Source organism: Onychostoma macrolepis, chromosome 09 (assembly GCF_012432095.1).
Source record: "Onychostoma macrolepis isolate SWU-2019 chromosome 09, ASM1243209v1, whole genome shotgun sequence".
In the NCBI taxonomy this organism is placed as follows: Eukaryota; Metazoa; Chordata; class Actinopteri; order Cypriniformes; family Cyprinidae; genus Onychostoma; species Onychostoma macrolepis.
In genome coordinates this window covers 6,467,983-6,483,966 of record NC_081163.1, presented here as the reverse complement: position 1 = coordinate 6,483,966, position 15,984 = coordinate 6,467,983, and the positions used below count along the sequence as shown (strand labels likewise).

Below are 15,984 nucleotides of genomic sequence, written 5' to 3'. Positions count from 1 at the left end.
CTGCAGCTTCATGATATTATTATCCTTCCTCACTCCAGAGGATATTATTATATCCAGAGAAAGAGTGCGAAACAGAGAATGAAATGTATCTGGATTGCATCTGGTGATAGTGGATGATGTAGGTGTATTGTGTTTTTCTGGGCAAGCTCGAGGCTGAAGCAAGGGTTTCTGAATGCGATGATAGATGTATTTCAGTGTGTTATGTTATTGGGGTGGGCGGCAGCTCACTCAGGGTTAGGTTACGCTATGGAATGTTTGCATTATGTGAGTAGATTGTGTCTTTTGGGTCACTTCCTGTGAGCTCTGAGGATGCCCCAGGTCACCTGACCCCAGACACACACACACACTGGGGAGGCTACAGTTCACCTCATTACAATTCAAACAAGGCGGAGGGGAAATCTATGGAAGCTTATTCCTGCCATGGAATAAAAATATGAAGAGGATAATTGCATGTTTATATATCGCAATTGCAAGTTTACATCTCATATTTTTTTACTTTTCTTCTCATAAATTACATCCCAGTATTTTGACTTTTTTTCTTGGAATTATGAGTTTACATCTTGCAATTCAGATTTTTTTAATTATTATTTTTTTTTATATATAATTCTGTGTTTGCATCTTACATTTTTGACTTTTTCTCGCAATTCTGTTTTTTTTTTTTTTTTAAGAATTCTGTTTGCATCTTGTAATTTTGACTTTTTTCTTGGAAATATGAGTTTACAGTACATCTCATAATTTTGAGAATTCTGAACTTACGTTTCGCAATTTTGACTTTTCTCAGAAATGCAAGTTTATATCTCACAATTCTGAATTTATACCTCGCAAGAAAAAAAAGAGAAAAGTCAGAATTGTGTGGAAAAAAGTCAGAATTATGAGATAAGTCTCAATTACCTTTTTTATATTATTACTCTGTGGCAGAAATAAGCGTCTATAGAAATCACATCTGTGAAATGGATAATTCAGAGTCTAAATTCTGATTGGAGCATTAATCACACATCTGTGACCACTGAGTGTGCGAGAGAGTGTCAGTCTTACCCTTAGCTCTCCTGAAGCCACCTTAAACACCAAATCCACTACAGATCCCACAGCCAGACGAGCAGCACTGGACGAGTGAACTTCATTCCAGATAGTGTCACTGTCAACCTGTTAATACAAACAAACACAGGTCTGTTGAATTTAGGGTGGAGATGATACTGGGACTGCTATCAAGTGTGATAAAAAAAAGAAAGAAAAACAACAGCAACAACAACACACACAGATAACAACAACAACAATAATAATAATACTAATTATTATTATTATTATGGTAGCTATTAAGTTAAGCTAGTTGAGCTAGCTGACATGATTTATATCTTGGGTATCTGTTACCCAATACATTATATACTGTATATATTAGGGCTGTCAAAGTTAACACGTTAATAACTAGAACGGCACAAATTTTATTAACGCAGCGCATTTTCTGTTTGACCCCTGGCCTACCCCGTAGTTGGAGAAATGGAGATGCACAGTGTTGCTATTCTCTTTATCTTATGTGTATTTGATTTCCTCAGACGACGGCTTGATTATCAGGATTTTTGTGCAGATTAACATCTTGGGAGGGAGAGCTGGTTATGTAGTTTTAATGGGTCGCGTTTCAATCACTATTTCGTATTCATTCCGTTGTCTGACAACAGAAACAGTAAAATATATAGATGAAAACAGTTTTATTGAGAATTTAGCCGCATCAAAATACAGTATGTGGCACAGAGAGGCAAACAAATGTGATAATAAATAATAAATGTACATTTTGCATGTTCAGAAGAAGTGAGCTGCCCGTTCCTGGAAAAATGTAAACAGGTTTGTGTAAGTAAATTGCTCAGTGCAAAGAAAGAGAAGTAATGGGAACCTGGTATTTTAATAAACATAATAAACATACATTTGCATAAAGCATCCATATTTGTCCATGCCCATGTTGATTAGAGTATTAAAAACTTGAAAAGTATTAATTTAAGGTACATTTAGAACAAATAAATATGTGCGATTAAGTTGCGATTAATCACGAGTTAACTCATGACAATCATGCGATTAATCACGATTAAATATTTTAATCGATTGACAGCCCTAATATATATATATATATATATATATATATATATATATATATATATATATATATATATATATATATATATATATATATATATATATATATCCATACAAAAAATAAATATAAACACATTTTACAAACATTAAATGACTGTAAAATAATAATAATAAAGAATACGCTATTAAATGTTATAATTATTTAAAAAAAACATTTTTGCAATTATTAAAAAAAACAGTTAAAAAAACTATAGAAATGAATAAAAAACACAAAAGAGTACATGGTGTTGTGCATATTATGTTATTAACAGAGTTGACGTTTCATGAAAAGTCATGATTCTTTGCTACCCACAAATCATTAGTCACTTTGTAGTTAGTCCTGTTGTAGTGTACTTAAAAATGATTGCACTCACAATTTCTAGCAAATTAAGTTAGCGAACACTAAACAACATTTATCGGTTCTTAGGAAGTGTCTCCTCGTGAGCCCATGTCTATGAGGACAGGGGAAAGTCTCTCGTACCGGTGTTTTCTCATCGCTGACAGAAGTGAGACGTTTACTCAAGCGGACGGCAAACAGATACGGCACAGTACATGAGCCCTTCGCACCCAACCGTTCCCAAACATCCTCTTTTGTGCCCTTCTTGTTCTCACAGAAGAGCTTGATTGCAGAGCAATCAGGAAGAGATAACGACACACAAACCAACAACATGGTCACAAAGAGGCCAGAGGCTCTTTTGACACCTAATGCACAACCCAAAGGACACAAGCATGCTGGGAGTTTAGCACAGACAGGATGAGAACGGGCGTTTATTCTGTGACACGAAAGGCAAATAGTGGCGGGACAGACCTGGCTCAGAAAGGGGGGCATTCCCAGAATGCTTAGAGACAGAAAACAGCCATTCATCAGGCATTACTGATTATGCTCACACACGTCTGCCCTACAGCCTGCAATTACCGCACAAATGAACACACACGTACACACAGGAACACACACACTAATACTTCAGCACTTAAATGGGGTCATGAGTAAAATAGGGAATAATTCATGAGGCGTAAACTACCGGCTTTATAGATCAACAGGTGCTCAAAGCGCAGAATAACATCTCTTACACTTCAAGTTTGACATGAAGTGCCATTTTTAATTAATTGTGTTATATAATTTTTAACTAATTGTGCTACGACAAGCATCACTGTTACTATTTCTCATGCTTGAGGATAGGGACAAAAATTTGGCGAGAATATGACCTTAAAAAAAATGTGAATTACATAGAATTACATTCAAGGGGGAATCTGCGACATATATTGAGACCATAATATCATAGAAATTACATATTTTGTTCCAAAAACATAATTATATTTATAATGATATAAAATTACTATTTTAATTAATACAATTATAAATAATAAAATGACGATAATTGTTAATAAATAGAAATATTATACAAATTTTATAATAATTTGAATTTTATAATATATATATGTGTGTATATATATAATGCTATTTAAAATAAATAAATAAAATAAAGTTAACTTTTTTCCAATGTGCATTTGTAAAAAAAAAGAAAAACACAAAATCTATTTCCTTTTATTATTATTTTTAATATTACAAATGAATGATTATTTAAAAATAATAAACAGAAAAATATAGTTTTGAATAATTAAAAATAAATTCAAATACAATAAGTAAAAAAAAAAAAAAAAAAAATATATATATATATATATATTAAAAACCATAATTATTATTATTTATTTATTTTTAAGGAAAAAGGTTTTACCCTTTGGCATTCTGTAGTTCTGTGCATTAAATAGGAAAAACAGCCAACGTTTCCAATTATATCATTTTTTATTATTTATTATAAATTTTATATTATTATTAAAATATTTGATATATTTTAAATATTAAACCATATACTATATTTGAACTAGTGGAAGCAGGGTGTTTTAAATGGTGACTGACTGTGTCAAACAGTCTTCTCTTGTACATCCAATATCCATCAACCGACTGCCAATAAAACGTCTTTCTCGTCCACAACATCACGCTCTACTTACAGTACGGTTTTCCAATAAACCGCGTACAAACATTGAACTCATTTCTGTTAAAGTGCTCGAAACATCTTAGAGGAAGGAATATTAGGACAGTCTGTGTCTCTGCAACAGCATGTGGAGGGGAAGCGGGTGAAATAAGCACTTAATGAAACAACAAGCTGGCAACAAGAAAGACGGCGAGAGGGAAGTGAGAAACCTGGAGAACCGCTGAGGCGCTCCGAAGGGGTTTACCAACCCTGGGTCTCCCTCTCAGAATACATATCCTCCATCCATTTATGAATTCAGCTTTTCTATGGCATGAGCACTCAAGGGCAACGTAAAAAACCTCTGGTCTTTTCAAGCTCGGCCAAGAATGACTTTGTCACGAATTACGAGCCTGTGGTGCATTTAAAACAGAAAAAAATATGAATCGGGGAACAGAGAAAGAGAAAAGCTAGGGAAATGAGAAAGAGTGAGCTAATGAAAGAGAGCAAGAGTGCATGATGAAGGAATTTAGTGTAGAAATAAAAGAGAGAGCACAAAAAGATGTGAGATATAGACATTCTAGCATAAGTCTGGAGTGCAACTATGCCTTAAAACACTGCCAACACAGGCAGCACACTACGTTTTGGAACAGAACCACAATAAAACACTGTCAAATAAATAATAACGAAAATAAACAAACAAACAAACAAAAAACTCTTAAGTGAATCTTTAAATATTATTTAGTGGATATCAGTGTTATTTTAGTTTCATTGAGATACTGCTATAGTTTTTATTAATATTTTAAATTAGAATTTATTTGTATATTTTGTTTTCATGTTAACTTTAGTTAAAGTTTTAGTAATTTTGTTGAGTTTTTGTCATTTTTATTAGTTGTTTTATTAAATGTCGGTCACTTTAAGGTCCGATTCTCATAATTAAACCATTAACTACGATTTTTGCCTCGGTAAACTACTCATTTGCTGCTTTTGCAAAAGTTATTACGGTAATTGTTAAGTTTAGGTATTGGGAAGGATTAGAGATATAGAATATGGTCATGCACAATATGTGCTTTATAAGTACTAATTAACAGCCAATATGTTAAAGCACTCCTATTATGGGTTATGAAAGGTTCATATTTTGGTTTTGGGAGTCCCCAACAACAGGTTGACATGCATGCAAGGTCAAAAAACACTTTCATTTTCTTACAATACACATTTATTTTAACCTTAATTGCTCATCGACTCCCAAATGATTAATTTTTCCAAACCCCTCCTTTGCGTGAAGCTAATCTGTGGTGATTGGTCGATTTCATTTAAAGTAGTGTTTGTGAGCACAGGGTGCTGCTTTGTGTACAGCCTTACCGCTCCAAAAGCGGCACCTAGTGACAAAGAATGAATCTGCATTTTCATTCAAACCAACAAGTGGGCGGGCAATATGCTAATGTTTCATTTTGACTTCAACATAAAATGGCTTGGGATTCATTTAAAAACGACTCGTTTCAATGATTCAGTCGACTCTTTCTTTTGAGAGACAATAACTTTATACATGGTGCCCTTTCAGATTTAAAACTTTGCAGGATGTTTTCATTCACTTGTGTTACACACTGCAGTCATTTTCAAAAATCCATAATAGGGGTACTTTAATAATGGGCATGCTAATAAGCAACTAGTTAATAGTGAAAATTGGTCCCTATATTAAAGTGTTACCAATATGTCTATTTTTTTTTTTTTATAATATAAGCTAAACAAAAATAAGAAATACTAGCTTGGCAACTAGCTGAAATAAAATAAGTTTATTTTTTAATTCTATTTCAGTTAACATTTCTTTTATTTCAAGTAATGAAAACTTTTTTTAAGGTTTTACCCTGGCACATATGTAACTGTATATGTAATAAAAAAAAAAAAAAAGAGAAACAAACCAAAAAAACAAAAAAACAAAAAAAAACTTGGCAAAAGACATCAAAACATTAGAGTTTAAGCCCCAAAAGCCCACCCTAACGTGGCCCATGGTGTAAAAGCGGTAGAAAGTAATAGAGTGATGTTGTAGACGCTGAGGTTTGGGGGCGCAGGTCTCAGGCAGGGCTGGGGAGCGTGTTGGAATGAACAAGCACAGTTTATCTTCACCCTGACAGGCTAATTTTCGCTGTAGAGATGCAGGAAGACAACAATTTTGTTCCATTTCCATAAAAGAGTCCAGAGCCCTTCTGTTTCTCACCATTCAGCTCAAAGACTGTGACTTCAGCCAGACAGGACCGCCTGCCATTTATCAGTCCCCCTCCAACAGCCCTGCCTGAGGTCACACCATTAACTAACACACACACACACACACACAAATCCACCTCACTGCATCTGGAAGTATAAAAACAAATCTATCACAATTATGGAATTTGTCTGGCTATTAATTGTCAGACAGATAATTGTATTAAATTTGTTTTGTAAACTGTCATAAACTGTGAATGGTGGGTTTTTTTTTGGATCCCAGTTCACCTGAACAATACATTCAAGTAAACATTGTTCACAAAAACATAAATATTATTTTATATACATATACAACCATTCAAAGGCTGGAGCTTCTCGTATGCTCACTAAGGATTTGTTCTATTTGCTTGATTTAAACGACAGTAAATATAACAATATTGTGAAATATTATTACAATTTAAAATAACTTTTCTATTTAAATATATTTGAATATGTAATTTATTCCTGTGATGCAAAGCTGAATTTTCAGTATCATTACTTCAGTCTTCAATGTCACATGATCCTTCAGAAATCATTCTAATATGCTGATTTGCTGCTCGAGAAACATTTTATTTATTATTATCAATGTTAAAAACAGTTGCACAGCTTAATATTTTTGTGAAAACGTGTCTATTTTTAATGATTACTTCATGAATAAAAATTTCAAAAGAACAGCTTTATAAATTATAAAGAGAGGGTGAAAGAGAGTGTGTGTTACATAAATATATAATAAATAAGCAAATAAATAAAGTGGTCCTATTAAATAAAGAGTCTTTTGAGCCAATATGCACTTCCTCTTCTATGATATTTTGCTTCAGGAACTTGTAACAACCAAAAATATATGAAACTAGTTCAATGTCTCTATATTATCTTAACATTTCCTTATTTGGATGGTAAAACGTAATATAGTCTTCTTGTAGCTCAAACAGAGAACGGTGCATGCTATGGCAGAATCATAGATTCAAATCCCTAAAACAGATAAAATGCATATTTTCAATGCAATATAAGTCACTTTGCATAAAAGCATCTGCCAAATGCATGAATGTAAATGCAAAAATGCAATGTTAATGTAATGATTACATTATCCCAAATAGTCACGATTTTGTGCAATATTTGCAACAGGCCACAGAAAAAGAAATTATTTCCCTTTGAAATAGATATACTGTATCGACGATAACACAAAAGCGAGATTACTCCAAATTCTTTCCCATGAATGACTGAACCATCTCTCCATTCATTAGAGGAAACCATTCATGGTCTGTCTGAATCATTCACCTACACCAGACGGGGAGGGCATGAGTAGAATGAGAGAAGTGAGGATGAGTACTTCCTGTTCCAGAGCCGTGAAAGAGTGTGGCTGACACTGTCCACTCAGCACTGAAGAACAAGTCTATCCATTCATTCATCATCATCATCTTCAGAGAATGCACGCACGCACACACACACACCGCACACAGCTTGTTTATAGAAAGCATCTGGACACAATTACCCGCTCGGCAGAGAGGAGAGCAACAGTTTTTGTTGCCGCTGGAGTTCGGGGGAGGGAGAACAAACAGGACCGTTATTTACACACGGGAAAGAAAGAGAAACTCACCCCGATTCCTCCACACGGCAGTCTCACGAACATGGGTGTCACTGAGCCTGATGAGAGACAGAGAGAAAGACATAAAGATCATCAACATCACTGAGCTATATCAAGATGTATGTGCTGTACTGAGTCATATCTGTTACATATCGGGCCAGAAATACACTTTAGGCTAGCAGTGTTTTAGCACCACTGTTCAGTGGAGAAGATGAACTTGGAGCATGACGGTTAGTTGTGTAGTTTGATAAGGCAAAAAAAAGTGGCAAAATGATGTTAAGATAATATGTATTTATTATTGCATTGTCTTTGCTGACTACACAATCATTATGCACAAACAACATAGTGCAACTTATAAAGCGTCATCTGATTCATAAACTGACGACTTTTCTGAACTGATTCCTTTAAAATGCCCCTATTATGGGTAATGAAAGGTTCATATTTTGGTTTTGGAAGTCCCCAACAACAGGTTGTCATGCATGCAAGGTCAAAAAACACTTTCATTTTCTTATAATATGCATTTATTTTTTTACCTTATTTGCTCAACGACTCCCTAATGATTCGGTTAACGATTCATTTTTCCAAAACCCTCCTTTGCGTGACGCTAATATGCGGTGATTGGTCGATTTCATTTAAAGCAGTGTTTGTGAGCTTTTAACGCTCCAAAAGTGGCACCTAGTGGCAAAGAATGAAATTGCATTTTCATTCAGACCAACGAAAAAAATCAAGTTTTCTCAGGTCTGCACATGCAACAAGTGGGCGGGCAATATGCTAACGTTTCATTTTGACATCAACATGAAACGGCTTGGGATTAGTTTTAAAAACAACTCGTTTCAATGATTCAGAGTCGACTCTTTCTTTTGAGAGACAATAACTTTATACACGGTGCACTTTCAGATTTAAAACTTTGCGGGATGTTTATATTCACTTAGAGCTGTGTTACACACTGCATGAAAGGTCATTTTCAAAAATCCATAATAGGGGCACTTAAAGTGAATTAAATTATTCAGTTAAATTACAGAGCAACCTGTGTCAAGACAAACAGTGAAACAAATGTGATCCAATTCATGAAAAAAATTTATCTTATGAGCTGGTTCTGTTTAGTGAAACAAAACAATAGTGCAACCTGTGTCATTTAATTCATTAACTAATTGTTGCCAGTTCTTTTTAGACTTTTATGTGCTGGCTCTATTAAGTGAATCAAAAACATTTAGTGCAACCCGTGTCATTTGATTCACGAACCAATGATTCTTATGAGCCAACTTTTTTAAGTGAATCAAAAACAGTGCAACTAGTATCATTAGATTCACAAATTAATGACTCCTATGAGCGAATACTTTTAAGCAAATCAAACCGCTTCGCGTCGGGCGGTTCTTTGCCTCCAAGGATTTTAATGCACAGCTAGCCTTTGATTATCCCTTACGTATGACACACTTAAAGCAAGAATAAATGTTAATAAAAAAATCTTCAAACCAAATTTTATACTGGGGATTCCTCTGCTGCACAAAAATGATTTACTGTATTTGCGTTACCCATGTAAGCATGTGCAAAACTAAACGCTTGTTCAATGCATTGCAAGCACAGTTTTGTTTTGCATGCTTACTGTATATGCTGCTGTGCTACTGTAACTTAAAATAAAACGGTGCCTTTAAAATATGGTGTGCAAGTAAATGGCATCAGTACACTAAAAAAAACTGAGATGTAATGCAATGGTGAAAGACGTCAATCGGACGCATACGGTATGTAAATAGACGAACAATTAAAAATCAGCACAGATGGACCACCAACCCTGAATACTCAACAAAATGACCACAATGACCATCCCCTACTATATTACTGCACAAACACACATGCAATAATCCAACGTTTCTCAATGAGGCAAAGCATCTATTGATTAAAATTGCCCTATTTTTCAAATCAATCGTGCTTATGAAGCAACACATTGTTGCAAGATCAAAAAAGCCTGTTGAATAAACTGACCCAATCAGATAAGAAAGGTGGAAACATGTCTTCTCCGTACCCGAGGAGTGTGAAATATCAATGCGTGTAAACGTGTGTGTGTGAGCGGGCATGTCGTTTAAGCATGTGTTTGATCGCTGCATGAGGGGGCCGGAGCTGAAGTCATGGAAAACTGCATGTGTGGTTGTTATTGGCAGAGAGGTGACGGCCTTGACGGACAGCTCAGGGGCAAACTCAGATCAAGGCCATGACTGATGAAAGCAGAGAGTGGGCTGACAGAGGGGAACGCCAGGGAGTTTGGGATGGGGAGGGAAGGACAACGGGCCAAAAAAAAAAATGAAACGAATTGCAGCGTTTAGGAAACATGCTGTAAGGCGGATCTGGCTGCAGAAGCGTAAATAATGTGGATAATTGCAGAAGTCCAGGCGAAGCTTCACGGGCTAATAACTGAGAAGGCCATCGCAGGCTCCAACTGTCGCAGAGAGAGAAATACAACAATGTGCTCATTCACAAAACTCAGTCAGATTCAGCCCGTGGTGTAGTCAGGTGTGTGTGTGTGAGTGTGTGTGTTTGCTCTTACTGTCCAGTTTCTGTCTGAGAGGGTTGGTTCCGTAAAGCAGCACATGAGCCTCAGTGTGGACCGTCTGTAGCTCCTCCAAAGTGGCTTTCCTGCCTCGAATACACTGCAAAAAAACAAAAAGAGAGAGAGTTAAAACCTTAGTTAGAAACGATGCTATATTCAGCTTGACACGGATGAAGTGGAGGCTGTGAGTTTCTTATGTAGCAACAGACTGAGATTAATCAGCTGAAATGTAGCCTTAATTTTGATGCCATTTTTTGTGCATTTTGTTAAAATATAGTGTAAAATTATTGTTCATTGAAATACAACATTTTTTGTATATTCCATGTTCTTAACTGTGAACTAATATTCAAAAGTTTGGCGTCGGTAAGATTTTTTAAATTGTTTTGAAATGAGTCTTTTAAGGCTGCATTTATTTGATCAAAAAGAAGAAAAACAGTAATACTGTGAAAAATGTTTACCATTTAAAATAGCTTTTGTCCGTTTTAATATATTTTAAAATGTATATTTTGTTTTTGTGTGATAGCAAAGCTGAATGTTTTTTAGCATAATTACTCCAGTCTTCAGTGTCATACAGTATGACTCATGACTCATACAGTATGACTCAGCAAAAATCATTTTCAGTATGCTGATTTCCTGCTCAAGAAACATTTCTTATTATTACCAATGTTGAAAACAGTTGTTTAATATTTTTGTGGAAAATTGGAACATTATTATTATTATTATTTTTACAATACTTTGATGAATAGAAAGTTAAAAAGCAAAGCATTTATTTGAAATAAAATTCCTCTATAATGTAAAAATCTTGACTGTCACTTTTAATCAGTTTAATGCATCTTTACTGAATAAAAGCATTACCTTTGTTTAAATCCTTGCTAAATAAGCATTTCTTCACAGTTTACTTGTTCAGAATCTCAAAATTCAAATTTTAACATTTTATTAAATAAAATCACATTTAAACAAGTTACAAATGCAAATGATTTTACATTATATAAGACAAATCTGTCTAAAAACATGTATTTATAAAAAATTGAATTGTGTAAGTAAAGCACACATTCTGGATCTTTATACATGGAGAACAATTATTATTGTCTTTCTGAACAACCTATGATTAATGTGTAAAAAAAAAAAAAAAAAAAAAAATAGGGATACTCCACCCCAAAATGAAAATTGTCGTTATTAATTTCTTACCCCCTTGTTGTTCCAAACCCGTAAAATCTTTGTTTGTCTTCGGAAAACACAATTTAAGATATTTTGGATGAAAACCGGGAGGTTTGTGACTGTAACATTGACTGCCAAGTAAATTACACTGTCAAGGCACAGAAAAGTATAAAAAACATCGCCAAAATAGTTCATCTGCCATCAGTGGTTCAATCGGAATTTTATAAAGCGACGAGAATACTTTTTGTACGCAAAGAAAATAAAAATAATGACATTTATTCAACAATTCTGTCATCAGTAACGCATGGATATGCTGTTTCCGTTAAAATCAAAGCGTAAATAAATGTACAATACGTATCCATGCGTTACGAATAAATGTCGTTATTTTTATTTTCTTTGCGTACAAAAAGTATTTTCGTCGCTTCATAAAATTCCGATTGAACCACTGATGGCAGATGGACTATTTTGGTGATGTTTTTTATACTTTTCTGTGCCTTGACAGTGTAATTTACTTGGCAGTCAATGGGACAGTCACAAACCTCCCGGTTTTCATCCAAAATATCTTAAATTGTGTTCCGAGGATGAACGAAGCTTTTACGGATTTGGAACGACATGGGGGTAAGTGATTAATGACAAAATTTTCATTTTGGGGTGGAGTATCCCTTTAAAAAACCCGTCCTGCAGAGTTGAGCTCTAACACTAATTAAACACATCTGAACCAGGAAATCAAGGAACTTCCAGACAAGTGTGTTGGAGTTGGTTGGAGTTCTCCAGAAACAGGTCTAGGTCATGTATTTTTTACAGCGCCTGTTATTAATAGTTTGTTGACTGGATTCGGAATGTTTTGGCAAGACATATTTCATTGATTGCAAAATCGACAGCCATATTGAATGCACCGCCCTTCTGCCCCCTCTGAAGTTTTTAGCTGTCTAAGCAGAGCTGAAACAGACCCGCTGTCCACCTCCCACTCCAAACTGGGCCCCACATGCCTGTAGAACAAAGCCGTCGGCCCTCGGAGGTGCCGGAGCTGCTGGATTTGCAATAATGTCATTTTCCCTTTTTTAATAGCCCTGGCCTCTGAGGCACAAACCATCCGAGAGGGAGGCGGACCTGCCCACCTGTGGAAGCGCTCTGGGCCGCTCCGAGGTGACACCTGCAACAGGACGTACTACCTCTCAGATTTAACAGCAGGGGCAGTTAAAGAGGGGCCCCTCGGGGGCCCGGTGCTGGCTGGCGGCAGCTTAAAACAACCCCGCACTCTTTAAGGGCCCCCCTGCTGTAGATTAGGGGGTATTAGAGTCATGACTGCCTTTAATTGAGGCCCAATTCACTGTTTCCATCTCCCTGAACAATAAACATCCCCACCAAGGAGCGAACGTAGGCGAGAGAGCGGGCGCGCGGCCGTGCCATTGTCGTGCTTGTTTACTTGTTTGTTTGGAGGAAAACAGAGACTGCAGCTATGCGACTAACTCTAACAGGCCTGACGCAATGGAGCCAGCGTGGCAGGAGAGATTAGATCCAGCGAGTGCCATTAGGCACCAGCGATCAGAGCTCGAGATGATGAGAGAGCTCAGGAATTGCCCTCAGCAGGTGGAGGCAGAGATAAGCAGGCACAGACTGCTTCTCTGCGCTGATTTTGGGGGAAAATGGATTTAAGCACCGCAAAATGTGGTAAATGGGGTAAAATAATGTTAATTGTAGCTTAAAGCATGCATATATATTTGTGTGTGTGTGTGTGTGTGTGTGTGTGTGTGTATGTATGCGGCAACTAACAGATATGAATTGTGTGGTGCTTTGTGAGGAGTTTCGTGCAGGTTCTGTAAACAAAAATCTGTGATTGTGTCATTTTAACTTGACACAAGTTGCAGGATTTTGAAACATTTAGTATTAAATTAAGAAGAAATATGTAAATGAACAGAAAACTGATGTCACAATTTTTTTTATTTTTTGCTTCTGAAAGAAACCAATACTTTTATTCAGCAATGATGCATTCAATTGATCAAAAGGGATAGTAAAGACATTTATAATGTTTCCAAACTTTTCCAAAAAATGCTGTTCTTTTGAACTTTCTGTTCATCAAAGATATCTTAGGGAAAAAAACAGCACAACTATTTCCAACACTGATAATAATAAGAAATGGTTCTTGAACAGCAAATCAGCATATTAGAATGATTTCTGAAAGATCATGTGACACATTATGAAAATTCAGCTTTGCATCACAGGAAGATATTAACAGCTATTTTAAATTGTAATAATATTTCACATTTTTGATCATTTAAATGCTGTAAGTGAATATAAGAGACTCCAAAACATTTTAAAAATCTTACTAAGCCTAAATGAACACTATTTTTAGGTCATCATACTTATAAAAATTGGTCATGTTACTCTTCAGTGCAAAAGTCAAAAGCTGCTGCTTCCATTGAAGCACAAGATGCTCTTTGGATAATTTTTTAGATTATGCTGGAGAATATGAGCATCAGGTTTTGAACAAACCTGTGGTGTTCATGTAGCTTAATTGTTACTGTCATTAGAGGAAAAGTGAGACAAACTAAATGCTAAGACATTATGAATTTTTTTTTCTTTTTCTAATTCGTAATGAAAAACTTGTGAAAATGTGAAAAGATAAGAATTCCCCTCCTGATCTCCGCTGTAATTCCCCAGCACTTCCTCTGTTCTTATGTGGAAATTCTCTCCTGGTTAAATTTTTCCTCGAACACACTCAAAACAATCTCACACCCCCTTTTCCTTTGAGTAAAACTCTTTGGTTTATTCATAAAGTTTCATCAACAGGAGTGTGTGACTGTGTTTGTGATGGCTGAACAGCGCCCTCTACAGAACGTAAAAATATCCTTTACCCTGCCACAGTAACCAGCAGGCTGAAGCTAAATACCACCTAAATGCGTTTGGTGCTGAAAGATTGCATCATGTTACTGCTAAAAGTGCTGATATGTCATAAATGGAGATACGTGGGTGAACGGGTTACCTCACACTGGCCGCGCAGTCCCGTCTCCTGCAGTCGTGACCAGATGCTCTGGATGCGTCCAGCGTGTTCGGGGTGGATGTTACTGTTTCCACACATGCACTGGTGTTTCTGCATCAGGCTGTCATACACCAGACCTGTAAGGACACAAATACTTATTTAAAGAGGGCTGCAAACTAATATAAATGCACTTTTACATACAAGATGTTTTTAAGGTAATGTCCTGAGGCATTAAATTGGTAAATTATTTGGAGCATCATATCCAGTGACTGACCGGTGGTAAAGCGCGGTTTGGCCGGAGGTTCCTGCACCACAATGGGAAAGGTCGCAGAGGCCGGGGATGATTGTGCTCTGGATAGGGGCCGATGGCCTGGGAAGGTCACAGACAGTCCGGCCGCTTCCATAGATGCCTGATAGTTCCTCAGCTGATGGATCCTCTGTTGCTCCAACAGGAGAGCTTGCTGCTTAGAAACAAGAACAGAAGTTTAGCTTGAAATAAATTAACTTTGCAAGTCAATATGTGAAAATTGACATACATATCTTTATATAGAAGTTTCATACTTCATAAAGAAGAACATAGAGTGTTTTTAGGCACCCTGTAGTTACACAAATAACCAGCAGGTGGCACTCAATACATTGCAAACCAACAGCAAGAGAGTTATATGTAGAAAATGCTTTACATTTTGAAAATCCAATAGAAAATCTTCACTTATTATGCTTATTAAGGTAAGAGCGTTACCTTAATAATCCCACAAAGCTTTGTGTTTAGCTGTTCAAGACAGTAAAACCTGTGAAAATATGCCTTCTAAAGTACTATATGAAGGTTTGAAGGCACCAAAGCACATATGGTTGAGGTGGTTACTTGAATAAAAATTTAATCTGGTTTGAAAAATGTAAATTAATCCGTAGAAATGCATTAAAAAAAAAAAATCACCAAGACTACATTTATTTGATCAAATATACAGTAAAAACAGTAACATTTTGAAATATTGTTACAATTTAAAATAACTGTATTCCATAATATATGTATATATATATATATATATATATATATATATATATATATATAAAACTTATTCCTTAGATGAAAAGCTGAATTTTCAGCATCATTACTCCAGTTTTTAGTGTCACAAGAAATCATTCTAAAATGCTAATTTGATTCTCAAGAAATATTTATTATTATAATCAATGTTGAAAACAGCAATGCTGCTTAATATTTTTGAGGAAACCATGCTATGCTTTTTCAGGATTCTTTGACGAATAGTAATTTCAAAAGAACAACATTTATTTGAAACAGAAATCTAACATTAAACATGTCTTAACTGTCACATTCGATCAATTCAATGCATCCTTGCTGAAAAAGGATGCTTGTATTCATTCAAAAAGTATTAAA

The 15,984-nt window shown here is 35.6% G+C and overlaps 1 protein-coding gene across 6 annotated transcripts in view; it reads right to left on the bottom strand.

The window, feature by feature from the left end:
* Window positions 1-15,984, bottom strand: part of hdac4 (histone deacetylase 4) — a 255,008-nt gene that overhangs the window by 54,197 nt on the left and 184,827 nt on the right. For all 6 annotated transcript variants that reach the window (XM_058787006.1, XM_058787010.1, XM_058787011.1 and 3 more), the window contains 5 exons: window positions 14,866-15,052; window positions 14,595-14,728; window positions 10,451-10,553; window positions 7,924-7,970; window positions 1,036-1,143 (listed from right to left, as the gene is read on the bottom strand). In XM_058787006.1, coding sequence (XP_058642989.1) covers window positions 1,036-1,143; window positions 7,924-7,970; window positions 10,451-10,553; window positions 14,595-14,728; window positions 14,866-15,052 — 579 coding nt within the window. The remainder of the gene's footprint in view (window positions 1-1,035; window positions 1,144-7,923; window positions 7,971-10,450; window positions 10,554-14,594; window positions 14,729-14,865; window positions 15,053-15,984) is intronic.